This window comes from Xyrauchen texanus, chromosome 22 (genome assembly GCF_025860055.1).
Source record: "Xyrauchen texanus isolate HMW12.3.18 chromosome 22, RBS_HiC_50CHRs, whole genome shotgun sequence".
Taxonomy (NCBI): domain Eukaryota; kingdom Metazoa; phylum Chordata; class Actinopteri; order Cypriniformes; family Catostomidae; genus Xyrauchen; species Xyrauchen texanus.
In genome coordinates this window covers 16,845,620-16,871,198 of record NC_068297.1, presented here as the reverse complement: position 1 = coordinate 16,871,198, position 25,579 = coordinate 16,845,620, and the positions used below count along the sequence as shown (strand labels likewise).

General features: G+C 38.0%; 2 protein-coding genes across 5 annotated transcripts in view; one reads left to right on the top strand and one right to left on the bottom strand.

Moving 5' to 3' along the window:
* The window catches only part of LOC127662145 (protein-cysteine N-palmitoyltransferase HHAT-like), a 39,736-nt gene extending 21,495 nt beyond the window's left edge, over positions 1–18,241 (top strand). For both annotated transcript variants that reach the window (XM_052153188.1, XM_052153187.1), the window contains 3 exons: positions 7,282–7,483; positions 8,078–8,222; positions 16,229–18,241. In XM_052153188.1, the coding sequence (XP_052009148.1) occupies positions 7,282–7,483; positions 8,078–8,222; positions 16,229–16,308 (427 nt within the window). In that variant the 3' untranslated portion in view covers positions 16,309–18,241. The remainder of the gene's footprint in view (positions 1–7,281; positions 7,484–8,077; positions 8,223–16,228) is intronic.
* Positions 18,242–23,786: 5,545 nt separating this feature from the next.
* The window catches only part of LOC127662143 (potassium voltage-gated channel subfamily H member 1-like), a 66,296-nt gene continuing 64,503 nt past the window's right edge, over positions 23,787–25,579 (bottom strand). For all 3 annotated transcript variants that reach the window (XM_052153184.1, XM_052153182.1, XM_052153185.1), the window contains one exon: positions 23,787–24,656. In XM_052153184.1, the coding sequence (XP_052009144.1) occupies positions 23,805–24,656 (852 nt within the window). In that variant the 3' untranslated portion in view covers positions 23,787–23,804. The remainder of the gene's footprint in view (positions 24,657–25,579) is intronic.

The window sequence follows — 25,579 nt, the reverse complement described above, 5'->3', positions numbered from 1 at the left end:
GACATATTCCTGGTAGGAAGTCAAAGAGACCATTCATTCTCCAAAGCAACTGGACAGATGGTTGCAATCTCTCTCATTTTGTTTAATAAGATTTTGAGACTTAAATGAGACTTTGTGGATAGATACTCAAAGGAACTAGAATAGGTTGATTCAGCAGTGAAACCCTTCAAAAATAAAAAAATACCCTCTTCAGGTCCTGGCATAGCCCTGTCTGCTCAGCTGTTGCATTTCCTGTCACAGTTTATTCATATTCTAATGTCCTTCTGCTTTATGGAGAGCTCATTGTTGAGGTTTTGGAGAGAGAGCCCAGTTGTTTTTCGTGTTAGGTTTGGTACTGTCAGTCTCTGGCAGGGCTGCAATCTCCATATACAAAAGATGTTTGATCAAGGTTGTATTAGCATGTATTTAGCACGAAGAGCATCTTATTCGAACCCAACATGCTGGAAAGTTGCCAGTTTGTGTGAATATGTACATAGGAAATGAATGGGTTATGCCTGATGCTGCTTGTGCCAGAAACATCGATCCAACTATTGTAGAGAGATTCAAAGGGCTCAGTTTTATTTAAAGCTGATGTAATTTTTTTCTGCATTAAATACTCCTATATGTTTCCTGTTCCAGATAAATATGCGTGGACAACAATAGGTACATTTTCTCAAACTTTAAGCTCTATGTTTCTTAGCTATGAAAATTGCTCAGTTTATTTTGAGAGACACGCTTAGATCCGCCCCAACAAAGTTACTCAACCGATGGCGTGAGTTGGGGGTGGGACTATCTCTTTGTTTGATTAGTGAAAGTTGGGGGCGTATTTATAAAACTGTTTTGAAAACAACATTTAGTTTTGCAATTCCATTTGGTGGTGCTAGTGGCACAGAAATTACATACTTTTTTTTATATTTTAATAGGGAACATTTATAGGACAAGACAAGAGACTATGTGTTTACTCCAGTTCAATATGATGGTTGCAAAACTGTTTATAAAGTGAATTAGGTAAATGTGTAATCACAGGGCAAGATTGAAATAAAGAAAAACTTGCTAAAGAACAAATTAATGAGAAATGGAGAATAGAGAGTGGAATGTTTTTTTGTTTTCATGTTGATTTAATGGCAGTTGTGAATGCTAGTCTGGTTTCAAATGGTTGAATCTGGTTCCATGACATGAACATTGATTTAAAACCATTCAGGTACAATAACAAAATGTATAGTAAGTGTGTCTCTGTTGGTGTTTGAAAGTGTGTGTGTGTTTCAAAGAGCTGAATGTATTTGAGAGAGAGAGAGAGATCAATTGAGTTTCAAGTCACGATAATGTATGTTCCTGGTCTTTTTGTGCACAATTCATCATTGCACGCTATTCCAACTCTGTGTTAATCTTGTTAACAAAATCACTGATGAAAACATACATTAAAATAAAATAAAGTTTTTTTTTGAAGATATTAGATATGAATTAATCAAATCCAGTTATCCATTTTGGGTATTTCAGATGCTTCAGCCGCCTGAGCTGAACACGCTGAACTCCGGTGCTATGCCAAAATCTGACTATACACCAGATTCTGACTCCCCGCTACCTAATTGGCCCTTATCTCTAAAACTCAACCCTAACCTCATTGCCTGTAAAGCACATCCCTACACCTATGACTAAACAAAGATACTAAGGAGTCTAAATTTGGTACTACACCAGCAAAATTAACCTCTTAAAATGCATCCTATTTTTACATAAATATCCACAGCATATACACTCACCTAAAGGATTATTAGGAACACCTGTTCAATTTCTCATTAATGCATTTATCTAATCAACCAATCACATGGCAGTTGCTTCAATGTATTTAGGGGTGTGGTCCTGGTCAAGACAATCTCCTGAACTCCAAACTGAATGTCAGAATGGGAAAGAAAGCTGATTTAAGCGATTTTGAGCGTGGCATGGTTGTTGGTGCCAGACGGGCCGGTCTGAGTATTTCACAATCTGCTCAGTTACTGGGATTTTCACGCACAACCATTTCTAGGGTTTACAAAGAATGGTGTGAAAAGGGAAAAACATCCAGTATGTGGCAGTCCTGTGGGCGAAAATGCCTTGTTGATGCTAGAGCTCAGAGGAGAATGGGCCGACTGATTCAAGCTGATAGAAGAGCAACTTTGCCTGAAATAACCACTCGTTACAACCGAGGTATGCAGCAAAGCATTTGTGAAGCCACAACACGCTAAAACCTTGAGGCGGATGGGCTACAACAGCAGGCGACCCCACCGGTACCACTCATCTCCACTACAAATAGGAAAAAGAGGCTACAATTTGCAAGAGCTCACCAAAATTGGACAGTTGAAGACTGGAAAAATGTTGCCTGGTCTGAGTCTCGATTTCTGTTGAGACATTCAGATGGTAGAGTCAGAATTTGGCGTAAACAGAATGAGAACATGGATCCATCATGCCTTGTTACCACTGTGTAGGCTGGTGGTGGTGGTGTAATGGTGTGGGGGATGTTTTCTTGGCACACTTTAGGCCCCTTAGTGCCAATTGGGCATCGTTTAAATGCCACGGCCTACCTGAGCATTGTTTCTGACCATGTCCATTCCTTTATGGCCAAGATGTACCCATCCTCTGATGGCTACTTCCAGCAGGATAATGCACCATGTCACAAAGCTCGAATCATTTCAAATTGGTTTCTTGAACATGACAATGAGTTCACTGTACTAAAATGGCCCCCAGAGTCACCAGATCTCAACCCAATAGAGCATCTTTGGGATGTGGTGGAACGGGAGCTTCGTGCCCTGGATGTGCATCCCACAAATCTCCATCAACTGCAAGATGCTATCCTATCAATATGGGCCAACATTTCTAAAGAATGCTTTCAGCACCTTGTTGAATCAATGCCACGTAGAATTAAGGCAGTTCTGAAGGCGAAAGGGGGTCAAACACAGTATTAGTATGGTGTTCCTAATAATCCTTTAGGTGAGTGTATGTGAAATTACAACATACAGTACATTTGCACAGACAATGAAGTGAATGAACAGGTGAACTCGAAGTTTCGCGCTAGTCATATGCGGAACTTGCTTTGCGAAACTTGTGTTGTGAATATGCTGCTTCTGTAAAAAAAAATTAAAACGCTACACGCGATGCAATATCAAAGACTGGCTACACATGGACAATTAATCTCTTAAGCATGAAGAATTAAGAATATGGTAGACTAACTTCTAAAAAGTAGCTAATACTTCAGTATATTCATTATATGCTATTTATTCTGGAGCTCAGGTTTTCACAATGACCGTTTTACAGTATTTTGTAAGTACCCTATCTTCTATGTGTTTGATACATGTTTGATACAAAGAATTCTTTGACATTTTACTAAATAAGTTTGGTCTGTTACAGTTTGACCCATTTTTGTCATTTTGCATTTTTACAATGTTTTAATCGGACTAAAATGGCATATAATTTTAGTCATCAAAAATAGACAAATTATTTCATATGACATGACGAACTATTGACAAATTTTAAATTTTCGTCAAAAGTCGACAACTATGACTAAAAATATAAACTGTGTAAAAATTAACACTGTTCCAAATATAAATATATTTGTATTTTTAAATCTTTTTTACAAATATAATTACTTGCTCAGAAACTAAATTTCTTTTTAGCTGAAGCTCTATTCTGTTATGTAACACCCACTAATCTCTAATCCAATTAATTCCTAATGGATTAAATCAAGCCCCTACATTTTCTTTTTCATTGAATATCCTATTTCACTGTTTCATGTTGACTTTAAGGAGGAGCCACCAAAATTCCCCAATCAGAAAGCTGAGAGTGTGTATAGCCACGCCCCTTCTCAGAATTATTTCAACATCTTTTCTTCATTCCACCTTGTCTGTGTCCATTTGGAAACTTTGAGCTTTAAGTAAGTCTTATGTTAAAGCCCCTTCATTGTGAACGGAAAACCAAACCTTTCTCCATCTCCTCCTGATTGCTTCTACTTCTCCATCTCTGTCTCTCTGATAAAATGTGTAGTGATTGCATTGTGGTAAAGAAAGCTAATCTGCATAATTGGAGTGTGAATGTGGGCTGTGTGTGTGTATGTGGATGAGCAAGTGTTGTGAAGTGCACTCAGAGAGATCTTAATGTGCTTTTAAATGTGCAGTATTTGTGAAGTACTGAATTTTGGAGTGAGGAGATGTGGGAGAGGATCTTCGCTTGCTGTGTGACTCAGCACCGATCTTAATGCGTCCACATACACACAATGCACCCCCCTTCTGTTTCACTATTGTCTGCTTGAACGCCTCGCTTTAAGCCTGTTGAGTGTCATTTCGGATCTATTGAAATGTGCTCAAAACAATCCCAGATGCGGTTCATATAAGCTTATATAAAGGCGAGACAGAGATAAATAGGTGAGATTATTCTGTAGTAGTAACCATAGAGGCATGAGGACAATTTTATTGTTTCTATGCATATATAATGTATTCGTTCATGATAAAAATGCACCCATAAACACTTTTCTAAACAGCTGAACATCTTCTCTGAAACTTTGAAAAAGGATAGTGCACCTGAAAAAAAATATACTAACATAATGAATGAATGGTGACTGAGGCTTATGTTGTTCCAAATCTGAACACAGTGGAAACAGAAGGAGATTGTTATATAGAAGGTTAGCCTCAGTCACCATTCATTTTCATTGCAAACAACATGAGGGTGAGTAAAAGATGACAGAATTTTCATTTTTGAGAGACAGAAAGTAAGATCTATGTGCTGACCATTCTCAAACTTTTTTTCTTTAGTAAGTTACTGGTCGATGAGTAACAGAAATTTGAATGGATTTGTACTTCTGGTGGAGTTTGTGGTCAGGGTTTTAGAGCTTTAAGTATTTTGAGAAGGCTGTGTTCTCTATGTTCTTAGTGCAGAAGATCAGAAGAAATGTGGGAATTTAATAGTCAGACAAACTCAAGATGAAAACGGAGCACAGAACCACACTGGGACATTGTGCTTCACCGAATTACTTACAGTTACACTACTGTAGCCTGGATCGAGCCTGTAGAGTCATCTTAATAGTCATGATGTAATATCGAGTCAAACAGCATTTCCATTAAAAAGGATTTAAAAAGAGAGTTCCAAATGAACGTTATTTTTGAGCCCCACATCTTTCAGCCCTCCAAATCTCTCACAGTGGATGGTAAAGTCTCCAAACGGAAAAGGGCATAGGTATGATCACTTCTGAATGGAATGCACCCCAAGTCATGTAGCGACCTGCTTTTCCGAAGGTGAGACGCTACTCTTAAAAACACACAAAAACATAAAGAGCCTCACTCCAAAATAAAAGCTTCCGCCAAAATAAAAGCTCAATTTAAATTAAAGTACGACATAAATATACTATTACTACTACTACTCCTAATGCTACTACAACATCCATTGCAATATTAAATTTAAGCAATATCACACATCTGTTACGCTCTGTTGTGCAGCACTTTATTTGACCAAAAATAACTCGTTCTGTATAAAAGCACTTAATTTCATAAAAATAATACAGTATTATGGAAAATTATTTGTTCTATATTAATTTGATTATATTTGCAATAAAAAATTTTTTTTTAAATAATTACCAAAAAACAAAAAAGTATTTTGAATATTTTGGGTAAAAGGACATTTCGGAATCCCTTGTCTTATTTATGGTGGGGCAGTTGGGACATATCTTTTCTTAGCAGGGGAATATGTTTTCAATGTTTTATTGAGTGGTCTTTCCATTTATGTTGCAGAAAGCAACAGCGGAAATAAACAAATACTCTAAAATAAAACTTTATTTTTGAAATTCTGTTTATTTTTCACTTTTAAAGCTGTATGTAATTTTTTTCGATGCTAAAATGATTTCTTGTATCCCAGCTTAATATGCAGAGTCATCTGTAAATAAGCCATTTGTGCTGCTGTAGCGCTATAAAAACATTGCACTGTTTGTTTGAGTGGCCCTGCCAGCCCTGCCCAGCAACACTGGCTCAACCAATGGCATGAGCTTAGGGCAGGAATTTCTGTTTGTACAACCAATTGAAGACAGGGGGAGTTTTCTGGAATCAATCTGAAAACAGTGAGTATTTTTGCAATTCCTTTTGATAGTGCTAGACATGGCATACTTCAGCTTTAAGTTGGTTTAGTGAAAAACATGAAACAAAACTGCTATTCTCGAAATTGTGTTATGCATAATGAGCCCTGTCAATAAACCATGAGTGAGATCAAGTAGTGTATCTTGCCTGGATACATTGTACTCTCTTCTTTAAAAAGGTGAGAAAGAAATACTAGAGACAGTGCAAAAATAGAACAGCCCAGATTGGATATAAAGCATAAATAGATCTTGATGATCCTTTTTTTTTTATCTCTACACACTCTGGCACACATAGTAACATGCTGTCAGCTGGAGCCATGGTCAGGGGGCTAATCTTATCCTCTTCACCATCTCTCACACACACACACACAGACGAGTCAAGTCCTCCACTATCCCAACAGCCTCATTAGAACAGATTGGTTCTCTCTCAGCCCTGAAATGGAAACTACTATGCTGTAGAGAGATAAAAGAGAGAGAGAGAGAGAGAGAGAAGGAGATCAGGATTTAGTTCATAAATATCTCTCTCTACTGTCTGTTATCTCTGTGATGGTAAGGGTGGCAGTTTTTCAGAATTTCATCCTAAAACACTTTTTCTATCTCACACATACATTGATCTAACAGACATTCAGCAAGTGATATGTCCCACAGTGTGAGAACACACAGGGAATGCAGTGTTTACTTTTGAAAGTAAAGCACAATCTATAATAAGCTGATGCGACATAAAAAGGAGGTGTGTTTTGTCCCAAAAAAGGATGACAATGAGGCCATGCACATGCTGATTACTCCCAAAACTCACAATATGTGTGCACATTGGATAAGCAGGTTAAGGTGTTTACATGGAATGCAGAATCGGCGTAATGGGCAAACATCTACCCGTGTCAATCAATTTATTCTTACCCGGTTTACGACCTTACACTGATAAAGGAACATCAGTTAATGCATTTACATGAACACTCATGTGATGTTGTCTTATTTGTAAACACACTTAGTGACTTAATTAGCGCATTTAGCACCAAGTTCAACTGGATTACAGGTTTTCGTAACTCAACTCTTTTGAGACTTCTTCCCAGAGAGAATGGGATGATTTGATATGTTACGGCTCAAGCTGACAGGAAATCCGTAAAAGCTGTTAAATCTTTTCTTGCATTGTTATTTTTTTTGTAACACACAATGTCTGCTAAGTGTCTGTGATCGGTTTTGTGTGTGTGTGTCTTTAGGTACATATATGTGCCGTTGGGTGGCTCACGTCATGGTGTGTTCCGGAAGCTTGTCTCCATTGCGCTGGCATTTGCGTTTGTGTGTTTTTGGCATGGTTGCCATGACTACCTACAGTGCTGGGCGCTGCTGAACTGGGTCGGGGTGTCGGTGGAGAACGCTCTTGCACTCCTCTTCTCCTCTCCTCCTCTCCATCACGCTATTGTGAGTTTTACACACACACACACACACACACACACACACACACACACACACACACACACACACACACACACACACACACACATATCTTCTTTTAAATATCACCTTAAAATTAAAGTGCAATGCTAATGAAATTATGAGTTGTTAAAAAATTACTAAATAAATACCATACATTATTACACAGCTTTCTGGAATATCTGATTCTGATTGGCCAATTACAACATTCGGTGGTCAGTTATTTTTATATTATGACCTCTAATCTGTGTAATTGATTTGTCCAGGCAACCAATTCTCTACATAGCTGTGCAAGTTTCACGTCTCACTCTACAGTCTCTTTCTTCTCACATAATAAAATATTGTCAACTCAAAGCAATATTTCATGTCCATGGTAAGTAGCTGTGTAGTAAGAGTATTAATCACCCCGTCTGTGTTCATAATACAATAATAATCGACTGAATGTACATTATCCCTGACTTGTATAAATGTTGAGAAAAGTGTACGCCATTGTTCCTCAGGGTTTAAAGAACAGAAGTAAACATACAGATATACACTTACACATTTCTCTTTGTGACTGATATTGATCTCATCTCTTCGCAGGTGTGTTGTTTGTCACCTCGAATGCAGAGACGTGGCCTAGCTCTAATCTCTGCCCTCTCAACTGCTATGCTGATTCTGTCTAATCTAGTGTTTCTGGGTGGAATCCATGTGGGTAGAATCTTCTGGAAGAGGGTGTTTGTCCAAGGTTGGTCATTTAAATACACTCTCAAACACTTGAACTCATGTTTTCATGTGTTTAAATGAACTTAGCAATAAGTTGGGTACATTCTCGCTTGGAAAAATGGTTCATACCAAATATATATATTTTTTATTATTATTATAAAAATGCAAAAAAAATTACTTTAGCGGTTAGGTTAGAGAGTTATGGGGCTTTTCCACTGCACGGTATGACTCGCCTAGACTCTGCTCTCTTTTTGGGGGTTTTCCACTGTGGATAGTACCTGGTACCTAGTACTTTTTTAGTACCACCTTGGTCAAGGTTCGAAGTGAGCCGAGCCGATACAAAATGTGACATCAAAACCCTGCAGATCACTGATTGGTCAGAGAGAAATGTCACTACCAGCGTCACAGGATTTGCAACACGGGACATCAACCCGCTAATTTTAAAGTTAGCTACAGCGATAGCAGTATAATTTGGCTGTGCGCAAAACCATGCCGTGGTCAATAAACAAGGTGCAGACGTTCCTCTCATTAGCGACAAGTCTTTCAGGAAGTGTCTCACCGGACCTATCAACAGTGTAGGGAAAAAACTTAAAAGTGACTACAGAACCATCAAGGAAAAGTGGAAGTGTTTCGACCAAATGGACGCTATCTAGAGTCGAATCGAACCGTAACATGCAGTGTAAAAGTGCCATTACTCTGTAGTCCATAATTATATTGTTACTTAATAAAGCCTTAATTATCTAAAGAATAATTTTTATTTTTATATAAAAACAATCTAGTCTGTAGTAAGTCCTGGTCATATAGCCGTGTGTGTGTGTGTGTGTGTGTGTGTGTGTGTGTGTGTGTGTGTGTGTGTGTGTGTGTGTGTGTGTGTGTGTGTGTGTGATCTTTAGAGAGTGTCTCAGACACTACATTTTCATCTCCATTGGGATTTTATTCCTCTCAAGCTGTAACTGCTGATAAGTCAACCACAGCTGCTGATAATGTTTTTTTTTTAATCTCTGGGAATGTGAAACGTTTTGTGGACCAAGTTTTAAGCATTTTAGAATAATAGCTGTAATGATCAGCCCCACATCAAATGATTTCTGATGTGGGGCTGCTCCTCATTTCACTCCAGATCAAACACAAAAGAGTGGGAATGAATTCAGTCTGAAGTGCTCTGAACACACAATGGGTTTGAGAAGAGCTGAATCACTGTTTTTCTTTTGGTGCTGAAGGGATGTGCTTTAGCTCATAAATATATATGGTGGGATTCAATGTGTAGTCCACATTGTAAATCTGGGATTCACAATTTAAATCTAGAAATATGTATTAGGATCATGAATAAATGAAATCAAATATATGCTGTAACATAAAATGAATACGACATATTTAAGATTCTGCACTATTTCTAGGTAACTAATAAGACATTTTCAATTCAAAATTTCACTCAAATTGTTATGCTAATATATAATTTATATAATTGGTAATGAAAAACAAAACAGAAGCATTTTGACTAGTGGTCTCAGACTATTAGATTTAGGTTACTTTTTTCTTTTTTTGTAAGATGGTTGTGGGTGATTTACAATGGATTGTTATGTGTTTTGATATTGATAGCAAGTTTTTCTTATTTGACTCAAAAAGCCCTCAACAATTAAATTATGATCTTGCTGGTAACTTATTATGTGCATTTTATGGCAATTGAAGCACCAGTGGGCATGTGGATATTTATCCTAAAGAGTTGAAAAAGGTGTGAAGAAGGAACTTCAGTGATACAAAGTCAGGTGAATATCTCTCTGGAAGCTTTCAGGAGCTGCTTTTCACATTTGCCACTGGGGCAGCATCAGCACCACAGAGTCATAACAGCAGTCACCATGGTATCATTTATCCTTGACATCTGTGAGAGGTAGCCATGCTGATCCCACCAACCCCTCACATAATCTGCCAATCAGATTCTGACAGAGAGGTTTTGTGCCACTCTGTTAGAGGCAAGAGGAGCTGTTGGATACTGTAATACAGAGAGAGAGACCTGCTGGGCACAGGGACTCCATAAAGTTATGTGTACATGTTATTAATTCATTTTACTGCTACATTATAGGAACTATACAGTGTTCTATACTAGTGGTTCTCAGGTAGTTCCTTGATCCCAATATTACTTTGGACATCAGTTTTGTTAACTATATATATAATAACCTGCCCTCTCTGGGCATCCAGCTCTGTCTGTATCTGCCCTTCTCTATCGCCAGGCTGTGGTCGCTCAGTCTGTACCTTGTCATGTTTTTCCTCAGTTTGTTCTCTTGATGAGACACCGCCATTATCACTCCGTAATGGCTTCAGGTGTGTTCCTGAGGATAATGCCATAGTGGAGGATGTGTTAATTGCAGTTGGGGATCAGATTGATCATGAGAACATTGGATCTGGCTGTCGTTGTTTTTTTGTTTTTTTTGAAGGAACAAAATGTATTTAGTTAATCGTTTAATAGTAACTGGCCTTACTGTTAAAGATGCTTTTGTGCAACTTTCTCTGCGTATACATCGACAACGAAGGTAATAATTTCAAATGTCCCGCCTTTCGTATCCAATGAGTTTTGCAACGTGAGTTAGCGCGTTTTGGGAAAGTTGTTAGTCCCTTTAAAACTGTTGCGCTTGGATGGAAACATCTGGCTCTGAAGCATGTTGCGTCTTTAGACGGTATGTGTACATGGTGCTTGAATCGCCGGAGAATACACTGGATATTAATTTTCGTGTGAAACATGAGGGAAGATTATATATGGTGTATGCAACTACTGGCAGCATAAGATGTTTTGAGTGTGGAGACATCGAACACAAGCATCTTACGTGTCCACATAAGAAAGCAGGTACAGAAAACGCGGTAGGATCGGGAGGATTAGGTCGTGAATAATAGCGCTGATCTGGTTGATGTTGCCCAAGATGAGGTTGTTCCACTTGCTGAGGTGAGTGATAGTTCAGTTGCTGTGTTACCGGCTGTTGACACTGCAAATGATGATGCTGTAGCTAATCTGGCCCCTAAGATTAGCGCAACTGATTAAGTTTCTGGTGTTAATACTGATGAAATAGCAGCTAGTACTAGTGGTACTAAACAGTTGGAAAGTGCAAATGATGGAATTGAAGAAAAATCGTATTCAGGCCTTCTTGAGTAAATGAAGAAATGGATGTGGAGGAGGAGCAGTCTGATGATACTGAGAGTCACTAGTTTCTATGTGTGAAAATGATGGTAATTCACAGGGAGTTGTATTTAACATATCTCAGGCAGACTCTTCTGGAGATTTGGGACATGTATAGTTTTGGACAAATTAATAGTTTTCTGGATGAAACGTATGGCAAACAAATGAACAAATTACTTTTTCTCTGATGTAGACAAATTTGTTCAATCTGTTATTTTTTATCAGAGGACTGTTGGAATTGAGGAACGTAGTGAGAAGAAGCATTTTCTGCTAAAAAAGTATCTTACCACTATAAGGAATGCAATAATGAATAGGAGAAAAAGCAAATCAGAACATCACAAATAATCTTGCATTACACAGTGTATTTTCTTTGCTTTCCTATCATGCTTTATTCTATATATCTTAATTTTGTGTTTTGAGGATAGGGTCTTTAAATATTAATGGTGGGAGGGATAGTGTAAAGCGTGCTATAGTCTATGAAGCAATTGAACAAAAATTGCTTGCTATCATTTTTCTCCAAGAAACTCTTAGTGATTTTAATGAATGAAGCTGAGTGGATTTTGTGGTGGAAAGGATACAAAATATTTAGTCATGGTACAAATTTATGTAGAGGAGTGGGCATCTTTTTCTCTTCAACCATAACGGTGGATATTATACGTACAGAGGAACCAGTGAAGGGTCGTTTGTTGGTTGTTAAAGCCCAAATTCAAGAGTGCTTGTTTTCCTGATAAATATTTATACACCAACAGTGGGACAGGAATGCCTAATTTTTTTTAAATATACTTAATGAGAGTCTTAAAAAGTGTTCTATTGAAGGATGTGTTGTCATTGGTGGAGACTGGAACTGCACTATAGACCGTAATACTGCAATAGTATCCAGCTGCAGACCCGCAGCACCACCAGTTTCAGAACCCCAGCGCCAGAACCTGAAGTGAGGGGCGGAGCTTACATTCTAAACCGAGTAGCGCCACCTAACGTTTTGGAGCGTAGTTTGCTTTTATTGCAAACGAAACATCATACTTTATACGTATGTTATAATGATACATTAAGGTACAGTACAATAAGCATTTTAAAACATTGATCTTGTGTAATATAATTGTATATAGTTATCCGTTTCATTGTATTATGAGAGTTACTTCCTGATCATGATGGTGAAAAATAATGCTTGAAACTTATGGGCATTTTATATAAAATATACTTTATTTCACAAGAACATGTGCAGCATGCATTTTTCTTTATGTAAAATAAAACATGTCAAAAAACTAAAAAAGAGAGAAAATTCAGCATCATTTTAAAAGAAACAATACAAATATATACAACAAATGACCAATTCACCCCTAGGCCCATTTTATAATGACAATCCTGTATAAATTAAACTTAAAATGTATCAAATGAGGAATTCACTCTCAGGCCCATTTTGTCCTTACATTCTTGCAAAAATATTTTCGAATGAAAAGAGGCTCTTCCACTCTTCCACTGGACCCCTGAGCAGATGGCTGTTGGAATGGAGCCACAAGATGTCTTCAAAACGTCATCGCAAGGCCCATTTACAACACGCAAAAATGTATCGAACCATCCGTAGAATTTTTTTTTTAATACAATAAAGTATGACAGCATATTCAAGCTTCAATAAGATGATAAAGTTATGCACAAATTAAATATTTAGCAGATAAACGCTGAACTTAATATATGCGATAATTTTTCACCACATGATGTCAAAAACGTTAGACAACGTTACACAACTTACCATGCTCTCCGCCATGCTTGTCTCATTGTCAATAACTCCGCCCCTCACTTCATGTTCTGGCGCTGGGGTTCTGAAACTGGTGGTGCTGCGGGTCTGCAGCTGGATATATCTCCAATACTGAGGAACATCATATACAGACCTCAAGTGCATTGTCAAAACTCATAAAAGATTTCCAGCTCTTGGATATGTGGAGAATTGAACACCCTAATGATAGACAGTATACATGGATTAAGGCTTTTAATAATAGAGTTAGTGCTGCCTGATTAAATGTTACGTGTCAAAATATAGTAATTGAATGTTGCAATTGTCCTGTAGGTTTTTCTGATCACATTTGATTATTATGACAATGACCATGTCAAATGTTCCTAGAAAATCGTTTTACTGGCTTTTTAATGTTAAATTGTTGCCGGATGCTGCTTTTTGTGATCATTTTGTTTTCTTTTGGGGGAAAAAGTTCTTTTGAAAACTTGAAACAGTGGTGGGATGTAGGAAAGACTCAAATAAAAAATTGTTGTCAGCAGTATACAGCTAACTGTAGTAGTATAATAAAGAATGTGATTGAATCACTTGAAAAGCAAATTAATTCAATGGAATTGCAGTTGGTTGATGCACATAATTCTGTATTGTATAATGATTTAAAAAAGAATAAGAGAGTGCCAAGTCTGGTTCTAAATGAGAAAGTAAAGAGAGCTTTGATAAGATCCCATTTCATGTTTTATCAGAAATGGATGCCCCAACTTCTTTTTTTTAACCTGGAATATAAGGTGGCTCAACAAAAACAAATGCCTTGTCTTAAACTCCCTGATGGGAGGATAATGTCTAAGACTAGAACTGAGAAACCATGCTGTGGGTTTTTATTCAAGCCTTTATGCTGCAGAAAACTGTGAAAATGATGACTGTATGACACAGCTTCTTCAGGCTCTTCCTCAGCTGGACTCTGATTCTAAAACTGTCTTGGATGCTAGTATAACATTTAAGGAAATTACTGCTGCTGTGGGACAACTCAGTTCAGGATCCGCTGGAACAGACGGACTGCCAGCAGACATTTATAAAAGGTTTTGGAACTGCATTGGACACAATTATTTTGATATTGTGATGATTTTAGCTTCAGCTAAAGTGAACTGGGCTAAAAGTGAAGCTTTTGGGGCAGATGAAGGGGAGTTTGAGAGTCTCCCAAGGGGACCTGAAGTGGGGTAGAGAGGGACTTAAATTGTTGGAGTTTTTTGGGGGTCAAATGATTTTCAAAAGCTAAATTGGGAGGTTATAGTGGAGAAAGTGTGCAGCAAGTTGTCTAAATGGAAATGGTTGCTACCTCAGTTGTCCTATAGGGGAAGGATTTTAGTGACCAATAATTTGGTTGCTTCCACTCTGTGGCACAAAATAAGCCACCTGTTGGACTTATTGAGGAAATCCAAAGGAAACTTGTGAATTTTTTCAAAGTTGGGACATATTTTGACTGAGCTCAGAGGAATTAAGTAACAGGACTGGGGTGAGATCTTTGTGGCTGCTGAAATGTGCTACTACTGAAATATTTTAGTCTTTGCATGTGGATCATAAGACTTGCAAATGACTCCGTAGCAATTGATCAATAGAGAAAGGGGGTTCCTTGTGTTTTCCCCTCTCTTAATGTAACTTGCTGTTGGAGAATGGCAAGATGACGGGAAGTCTTTTTGTCTTTTAAAACCCCTCAGCTTGGAGTTTTTCAGGAAGTAGGGAAAAAAGCCCTCTATATTTCCTGTGTGAAGGCATCTATTGATAATCTTTTGAGTGGACTTCCTTCAACAAAAATGGACTGATGATTTTTTTTTAAAACTATTTCTTCCCCTAGAGGCTGTTGGCGGTCCTTATACAAAAGCCCAAATGATAAAAGAACTGGTGACCATCAGTGGAGGATTGTACATAGGGCGATAACCACAAACAGTTATGTGGTGCACATTGGTCCTTCTGTAGGGATGGGTTATCCCTTTTGTACAGACGTTGAAACGTTTTTTTTCATTTATTTCAAATTATTTGTTTGAATTTTTATATTAATGGTTTACTGAAATCGGTGAAGCTTTCTCTTTTGAAATGTTTATATATGGTCCAAAGTTTACAGATTTCAGAAGTCAGTTGATTTTATTGAATTTTTTGTCTGGTACAGCAAAACTTACTTTTTGGAAATCTAGAAAAAAAAAAAGATGTCAGGACAGGGTTCTCTGGATGTGTTGAAGATCTTAAAGGCTTGGAGGTGGCTCGACTTAGAATAGAGCATGCCTATTATAAAATGGTTAAATGTGTAGAACTTTTCATGTACATTTGGGGGATAAATGAGGTCCTTTGTACAGTAGATGATGATGATTTAATGCTTGATTTTTTTAAATGTTTTGATTTTACTTATTAAAAGTATTTTTTATTATATTCTGTTTTGTGAGGTTGTAATATTATTGTGAATACCTTTTTTTGTTTTTTTGATAAAGGTGTATTCAATTTAAAACTCTCTCTCATTTCCCTTCTGCTCTGTCCTTCTTTTCTTGTTACTCTGATGCAACAAGACAGGTCTTTTTAATGAAGCCACCAGAGGCAAACACACACCTTTCCAGTGTGTTTCAACTGCTTGGGTGTCTCAAATTTGTCTTTATTGTACATGGGGAGGGGATCAGAGGAGGGGGGTCTTTGGTGTTTTTAATCGCCCATCGGGGGGCCTCCTCTGACCCCGTCAGTTTCCACCCTGCCCTCCCTGAAGGTACACCACTGAGGAAAATGATTCTTGGATACTGTACACTCTTAAGTAGCTACTTTACATAAGTGATTCTGTATAGTAAATTTTAATGTTTGACTGAGTGTAACTGCTGTTCATTGTCATGTGTTTTGTACAGTGTGCACATGTTGAGATTTTTTTTCTTTAGGTACAATTTAGAGTCCCTCGGGGCATGGTAGCTTTGACAAATCCCAAGTTTACTTTTGATACACCAATGCGTTGCTGAAATATGGCCTCAATTCCTGTTTGGCGTCTGCTTAGAATTTTCTTTTGAAAAAGCTCACAAACAAGGTTCTAAGTAGGATTACTGTATGTTTACGGTGATCATATGTACCCGTGTACAATTCAAACTCTGTTTTTCTCTGTCTGTTTCTTCAACAGGCTGGTCTTCTGTGGCCATTCCAATGATTGCTTTTCTCTACTGCTTCGCTCAAGTTGGTATTGAGTGGGACATGAGATGACATCACTTCTAAAATGTTGAATAATGAGACTGTTAAGCTTCTCACAGAAACACAATGGTAGTTAAAGTTTTCCCACAGTTTTTGCCGGACATAATGTGGAGAAACTGCAAGATCCTCCAAGCAAGAAATTACTTGAAACTACATTTTGCAACTGAAAAAGCAGCAGGTGCATTCCAGTGAACTACTGAAATAGCTTGTGTTTGTACTTGGATTTTCAAATCTGAAGAAATTATTCAGATCTGTGAAGATTTTTGTATTCCGAATACTGTAAAAGGAAATTTAGAAGAAAAAGCATCTTTTCCATCTCCAGCTTTTCTGTAGTCTTTTACCTGCCCAACCCGTTTAGACCGAATGCCATTCTTGTGCTGCAAAAAGATTGACATAGAGCAGTGCACATAACAGGATGCAAGTATCTCGAAACAAGCTTTTAATGTTTTTTTTTTACTGATCTACCATCTAGAAAATGTGGCGCTGCTGCTTGGGATGCCGGAAAAGCAGCTGGACATGATGCAATGGTCAAAGGTGCCCATATAGTGCATGGTTATTTAAAAGAACAATGGAAAAGCTAGATGCAGCACATATAAAAGAATGCAGGTGTCTTGAGACTTGTTTTAAAAGTCGATGTTCTTTTTTACCTGATACGATGACTAAAAAACTGCACAAAGGTCAAAGGTTTCCATTTACCGTACATTTACATAGGAAAAACAAAAGACTGCAGACACAAAAACGCTTAATACAGTCCTTAATGTGTGTGCACATGAACTACTGACTACAGGTGCACTCTTAATTACTAGTTCAGAAATATTGTGTTTGTTTAGATTGCTGCTGGTGTGTATTTGGAATCGTGTGTGTGTTTGATGATTAATCTTGTCGCTTCTTTATTTATGAGTTTGGTTGAACACTGATGATCAGCTGCCAGGAGAAAGCCAACAACCTGACCATCTCTCCCTCTTAGCTTTTCTCCATCTGTGTATTTTCATCCTCTCATTAATTTTGTCTCTGATATTTCCTGTCCTGATCCCTCTGTCTTGTCTCATTTTTGTATCCATCACTCTTTCTCTCTTGTTCTCATTCTGTATTTCTGTCTCATTGGATCATTTTACTAACAGCTCAAGCCGTTTAATTCAATTAGTGATCTGGAAGCAGGTAGCTTCTCTTTTATTAGAGACCGAATATGTGTGCGTGTGTATTTCAGAGTTAGAAAGGGGGATTACATTTTAAAGAGCATTATCACTACAGCATACCTTATTAGCATTAGATTAATGATTTATAATCCATTCACAAAAGGCATTCTCATTCTCTCTCTGCTCTGTGTTATATGATGTTATTTTAGTAGACAGTATGGTAGATTGGAGGTCATGTGTACCTGCCACTTTCCATGAGTCTTATGGAAAAATTAAGGAAAAAATGCTTACTAAAAATTAGGTCCTTGATGTGTTTTGTGTGTGTGTCTCAACACAGGTGGCTGTCCTATTAATAAATGTTGATTTAATTTTTATGTAACATTACAAACTCTTGAAAGTTAAATTAATAGCATAGTGAAAAATGCAACACAAACTCACCCTTTCCCTTTGCTTAAAGCTAATTGGCATTGCCATTTTGCCTTAAAAATGGTCTTGCGTTCATAATATGGTTGAATACGGGTGAAGTGGGGCCACTTTTATATTTCATTGGTGTTGTTTTAAAATATGACACATTGTTTAACCCCTCAAAAAATAATGTTTTATTAATGAAAAGCTAAAAATCTCTATACAATGGAAAACGGAAGAAATATCTCACTGTACCAGCTGTCCCACTTGAACAAAATTCACCCTCACATTTATGTGCTCAAAGAAACATACAAAAAAACATCAACTGACACAATAATTCAAAGAGTAGGAACAAAACTATGTATATAAAATATTTTATTATTATAAATAATATTTTACAGCAACTTTACAAATCTTGTCTTTGTGCTTTACAGTAGTTGAAATATCCATGAACAGAAGTGATTTGTGTGAGAATGTCTCAGTCTGTGGATAATGCCTAAAAAACATGCTGTCCTCAGAAAACATTTGAAATAATTTTTAATTAGGGTTATTCAATAACGACCCTTAGAAGGACTTCTGAGAGCATACCGACATGCGAGTAGCAGCCTGTTTTTTTTCTTACAAACCCTGCAGTGTGATATAACGGCAGGACTCCGTTTTGAATTCAGTATCGTAAAGGATTCCAAAATAATTGTTCCCCAAAATACTGTCAAAATAAGTCAACTTTCTATCCAAAACTTACTTGGTGTGTGTGCAATAGCATGTTTGGGTGAATCTCATGAAACGGGTCATATTTAACCCCAAAATATAAAGAAAAAAATATATAGTTTGCATAAATTTAAATGAAGCTTAATTTTTGGGGGCAATTAAGATTTTTTTCATTGTGACATTAAAACAAATCTCATTAATGTGAAAAAATATATTATAAAAAACGTTAGTAACTTTATTTATATTTATATCATTATTTGTATTATGGCTCAACATCGATACAGATTGAAGCCCTCGATTCATTTCTGATTTGATTAGATTCCAGTTAATTTAGGTATACTTCATTATAATGTGCATTTCGCTTACTTACGAAAGCAGTTTGACGATCTCAAGACCAGCTTGATTAATATTCTTTAGATTCTTTTGCATTACAGAAATTAGAATTTAGGGGAAAATTACCATGATGCAAAAAATCTTAATCGTCCTAAAAATCTGCTACATTTACTTTTAAATATATAGACATTTCTTTATGAGATTCACCCATTTAGACTCCTATCAAAGCAAACTGACTGTAGAAAAGTTACTGTATCATGGACTGGTCTCTGGTCTCTAATCATATTGTGAAGCCTGTTCATGTAGAGGAGAGTTTTGTCTGTGTTGAGAGACCCCATACTTTGGTTCTCAAATTTTAAGAAACTATTCTGGCATCTGCAAGGATTCATTTTCCCCTACTAAATGCAAATTTGGGCTCACTCACCAAGAGTCGAACAGGTCTGCTACAAAGAGTGAATCCATTAGCTCTACTGGGTAAGAGGCAAGAGATTAACTACTTGTGCTGAAGAGGAGTACTTTATTTTAATGGTAATTTATTCTGCTTTCCTTTTTATTTACCATGCATGTCTTAACCTTATTTTAAGTGCAAATCAAGCCATGCTGTTGTTGTATTTGATCAAATCAGGTCGGTCACGATCGGATGGTAACTAATCGTTGCTTAAAAAACGCCCACAAGTAAAACATGCTAGTATGTATGGGCTGTGAGTTCCTTTCTGCTTAAACTATTTAAATAATGTACAATCCTTATTCTCATTCTTCCTCCCCATGAAATATGTGCAGTCTTTTTATTTGAGTCTAAATATGAATCTTATTGCTGTGTGCTGAAGAGGCATGCATTGACATAAGGGCTGCAGGTGGCCGTATGTTTTGTAACATATTGATTAAATCTTGTGGTTTCGTTTACATGTTATATTTGAATTTGACAAGCATGGCAGGAGTAATCTGTGGGAAATACAGCAGCAATATTTATTGCTTCAGTTCAGAATCAGCTCATGCTGATGCTTTACATTCCAGTTGACAGGAATTCAGTATTGTCATTAATATTATTATAACATTCATATGTCATATTCAACATCATAGCTGGGTTGCTCACTATAACGCTAAGACATGAATTTATGCTGCTGGGTACTAACATTGAACATTTTCCAATTTTTGGGGTGTTTGAGTAAGCAAATGACCCATAATATTAAAGCTAATTAAGATGTAATTGTAGTTGAAACATGCTCTGATGCGTAAAACAACGTTAATGGGAGTTTTACTACTAATAATGTTTCTCTGATGTTCTGCTGACAAAAGCAGATAATCATCTCTCAAGGGCTCTCAATAATCTTTTTTTCCTGATATGTCAAATCATGAGATTGTCACCAAATGTACCTTTTTATGACAGCAGTAAACCTTTATTTGAGAATGTGAAGTTTGAAGCATTATTCAGTTCTAAAGTGTTGGAAGTATTCTTTCTTTCTCTTACTTAAGGGGGTTACATTTTATTATATGGTCTTTGATATGACTTTGGTTGCTATTATCTTTGTTTTACATCGTTCTTCTGCCCCCCCTCTGCGGTTGTTGGTGCGCAGGTGATACTGAAAGCACATCTCCTGTGAACCTGATAATGACATGATATCCACCCCTACAACACATCTACCACACAAGCTAACATGCCTCATAACCACTCTTCTAACGCACACACAACACAGTATGCTGATGTTAATTGCCACAATTCTCAAAACACACAACTTCAAACATGTTTGTGTCATGTCTGTTTTTGTAGGATCCTGCTCTCTGATTGTTATAGGCATTATATGGCATTTATCTGAGACACTTAGAATTAGATTCTGTTTTATTTCATTATGAACATCAATGTATAAAAATCTGTGACAAATATAAAGATAAACCGGTTTAGTGTTAAAGCAACACAATCTCTGTGTTCCCCTCTGGACCTTATTGTGGAAATATAGGTGGATCTGGTGTGGGGGAAGGATTCTGGAAAAATCATTGAAAGACTAAAATAGCTATTTATATATTCGCCATGTGAGAGACCCCCAGCCACTGGGTGTTGCGTCAGGAAGGGGATCCGATGTGAAACCTGTGCTAAGTCACATATGCGGATCACTGTGGCAACCTCTAATGGGATCAGCCAAAAGAAGTAGTCGTCTTTGCCATGTGATTAATGCTATTAATTGAACCGGTTTCTCCCAAACATTCATTCGGAACTTGGTTTAATACAGTGTATTGACCATGGAAAGGCTACAAATTTGTTCTGTTACGAACATCAGACATTCTAACAGTAGGCCTGGTAAGAAGATAATGCCACATCACATCTTCAGTACTGAATATGTAATAACCAGATTGAGCTCAATCAGAACATCATGTCCATAACCAATCAGCAAACCATCAACCCTTTCATTCCTGAGATTCTGATTTAGATGTTTGCTGTAATGTTAAAAGTTCCACATAGTGTATGTTATGATCTGATATGATGTTCTGAGAGAAATCATCTCACTGTTATTGATGTGTCTTAAGTACATCTGTGATTTCAATTCGGAAGACCTAATCATTGATAAAGAAACAAGACAGCACATAAACATGATTCCATTCATTGCCATTTATGAAACTCGGCCACTGCAACTCACAAAGTCACCAGTGATCACTAATCGCGTATTGTTTAAGGCCGAAACATACTTTAAGCAAGAACGTGAATGCAGACGGTTCTAACTGTTTCATTGTTGCATTCCAAAATGTGTCAGACCGCAATTCATAACAAAACGCATGTATGCATGGCATTCTCAGCATTGCTGCAAGGGGCAATATATTAGTGTGAACTGTCTGCTTCTATAGTGAGTTTTCTCTTTCAAGTCAACTACTGTCATGGTGGAGCAACAGTTTGAAGAGAATATTACTGCGCAAGGTAGTTAATAATAAAAGTCAATATATTTAAAGCAACTTACTTATGTAGAATACAGAATATTATAATAATACCTCTATTTTAATGGCACAGACTTTTGAGGGTAAATCTATCACCCCCTTGAGTAGAGCGGTTTGTTACTGCCACAGAACGTAAGAACGCACGTTAAGCATGTTCAACCCGACAATGCGTTGGCCATGTGCTTGCATCTGCAGAACATACTTGCATGAAGCATATTTCTAGCCTTAAATATGCCTGTTACAGACCTGCTCGCCTTCAGGCAAAGTACTTGTTGGGGAATATTTTGACTTGTATCAACATTCCGCTATGGACTTACATTCATGCATTTGGTGGACAATTTTATCTAGAGTGATTAACAGTGCATTCACGGTATATTTTATCAGTTAATGTGTTCTGTGGGATTCAAAATCACAACCTTAATGTTTTTAGCACCATGATCTACCAGTTGAGCTATGGGAACAATGTGCTTTGAGTTCTATGCAATAAAGATTAAAGCAAAAAATATATAAACAAGAGACGGATCCTAGGCATATCTAGATACATTAACTTGTATGATGCTTGTGTTGCAAGTTGAGGTGCACTGAATCCCTGACACAAATAATGTGAATGGGCTTTAACAGTAGTTAGAAATAACACTTCAAAACCCCTGTAGATCTCATTAGTGTCTGCAGTAACACACGTGTATAACTCTCAGGATAGTAGTTGACTTAAGTAATTTAAATTAATTCACTGCAGGTGAACTGCAGGACTGTTAGGGCCCCTGACGCTCTGGGTCCTGGGATAATATTGGCTCCTAAACACCTTGGGACTGATCCACCAATCTTTTGGCTAGCAGCTCAGATCCATACCTGCTTGCCCTCCACCACCCACACATTTAAGCAAGACGCTTAGCGGCAAGTTACCCAGCAGAACTGTGCAGAATGGATCTCAATACCAGAAAGACTGGTCTGTTCACTCCAAGATATGGGAAGCGCAGACAGTTGTGTGTCAGCGAGTAAGAGAGGGGAAGACTTGCTACATGAGTGGGATATTTAAAGGCTCGCACTTACAGTTGGGAGGACGATTCGTCACTATGACAACTATCAGTCAGAGTGGGCCCTGAGGCAAGAACTCTCACTGTCTGTCAGCCTCTCAGGACTAAACCAGGGAGAAGTTTTACACAAAGTGTGTCTGTGTGACAACTGTCACACCATTGCTTTGGTAGCACAGATGCTCTGCCTTGGGATAAGACATCCTTTTCAGTCTTCATCTCTCTCATTCTTGCTCTTGCTCTTGCTCTTGCTCTCTCGCTCTCTCACACACACACACATGTGCACATAAACTATGAGTGTGTGTCAGGCTTTTTGCTGGCACAAGTTAGTACATTATTTTTGGTGACACAGAAATGTCTCAGGGTCCAAAATTAAGTTTTTGCCACACCTGCCAATATCGGGTGAATTAAGAAAATAAACTGGCTATAAATATTTCATTTAAATGACCATAAAACTGTATTTTTTATTACAAATATATAATGTTGTCCCTTTGACAAGAAATGTCGTTTTTTTTCCTTGCATATTTGTTATAAGAGGACAAAACTATAACCATCTCACCTTCCCCAAAATTGCAAAGAAAACATTGTGATTTTGTTCATAATATTTTGTTTTGGTGGATTCATGGAGGAAAAGAGGAATATTCCACATATTTGTTGGCATACAGATTGCTGGAGAAAAAACATCTATCGAGGAAACTGTTAACACGCGACAGATGTTCAAACAGTTTCATTTTAATCGCTTGCATTGCCTACACCAGCGACTGTCATTCTTAACCATGTAATGTTGCAGTTCCTAATAAAGTTACCCACCAATTGGCACTTACTCGCAAAAGCCAATTGTTACTCACAAGTGGCGCTTGGCGGATGTTAATTTTGGACCCTGCTTTTACTCATTCCTATTAAAGAGGAAAGATTATCTCTGTTTCTCACTGTTTCTAACTCATTCTTTCTCCCCCTCTTTCATTCTCTCTCTTTAAGGGAAAATATCCTCCTTGTCTGAGTCTAGTGATGTCGGCCGTGAGATCTGGAAGAGTGACATGGGAGAGGTTGGAGACTTTCTGCCACTTAGCAACCTCAAAACCTCAGCGACCTGGGTCTCCAAGGCAACCATGCGGTTACCTAGTGTCAACAGCTCCTCTTTTAGTTCAGTGCGGAGTTCCATGATCGAGGCGTGTAGTGTGTGTTCAGGAATAGTGGGGATTGTGGGAATGGGAGGAGATTTCCCATCAGGCTGGACCGGGCTGCGGTCCACAGGGGTGCGAGCACCACCCTCGTCCAACCGCAAGTCGCTTTTGGTGATGCCGCTGTCGCATGAGTCCGTCTTCTTCAGTCCGCTGGGCTCTGAAGTCTTGACTGAGCTGCTCCGTTCAGGTAGAGTCTCCATGGATTCGGCTTTAGGGACGTTTCCCCAGTTTTCTGGCTTAGCCACACTCTCCCTAAACCTGGCCCACCCCCGTGCACGTGGTTCTGATGATCGAGGGGCATTTGGGGTAGGAGCACTGAGCTTTGCCTGATCGACTGGATTCAGGGTTTGTTTTTTGCTCGGGTGGGAAGGAATAGGCGTGGCAGGGCTCTCAGTTACCGTGATCATGCTCGTGGTGGCGATCACATCCTGGCTGATGACTTCATGGTGGATTTGACCCTTCTCAAGATCAGGGTCATCGGAACTGGTCTGCCCAGCGAGACGGGCTTCTTTCTGCTGGCGGAATCGCTGGAAGAGACGCCGGACAGGATGATCGGGGGGAAGATTCAGAGGGGCCTCGTTCTTCCTCCTCAACCTCTCCTCTTCCTCACGCTTCACATCACTGATCTTTCTGAACACAAGCTGAAAAGACACACAGGGTTAGTTAAAGGGACAGATCAATCAAACAATGAAAATTCATCCACCAAATCCATCATATATTCACCCTCATGTTATCCAAACTAGTTTGACTTTCTTTCATCTTTGAACCATAAACGAAAATGTTAGGCAGAATTAAAAGGAATAGTTCACCCAAAAATCATAATTTACTCACCCTAATGCCATCACAGATGTGTATGACATTCGTTCATCTGCTGAAGGACAACATAAAAGTAGTCCAGACGACTCTGGTCCTTAAATCTATATCTTCTGAAGTGTTTTGAATGATGTGGGTGAGAAACAGTTCAATATTTAAGTCATTTTCCTTCACTTTTTCCTTCTTCTGTTTTTGGTGATTCACATTCGTCATGTATACGCCCCCTACTGAGCAGGGAGGAGAATTTTATAAAAATACAAAAAAACATAAATATTGATCAGTTTCTCACCCACACCTATCATATCTTGTCTGAACACATGTATTTTATAAGTGGAGTAATACGGATTACTTTATGCTCCCTTTATGTGGATTTTGGAGCTTAGAATTTTTGGCACCCATTCACTTGCACTGAGAGGACCTACAAAGCTGAAATAGTATTCTAAAAACCTTTGTTTGTGTTCTGCAGAAGAAAGAAATTCATACACATCTGCGATGCCAGGAGGGTGAGTAAATCATGAGAGAATTTTCATTTTTGGGTGAACTATCCCTTTAAGCCTCAGTCACCATTCACTCTTATTGCATCTTTTTTGCATACATTACAATAAAACGTGAATGGTAGCTGAGGCTAACATTCTGCTTTACATCTCCTTTTGTGTTCCATGGAGGAAAGAAAGCCATATGGGTTTGGAACAATATAAGGGTGAGTAAATAATGACAGAATTCTTATTCTTGGTATACAGTCTCTTTAAAT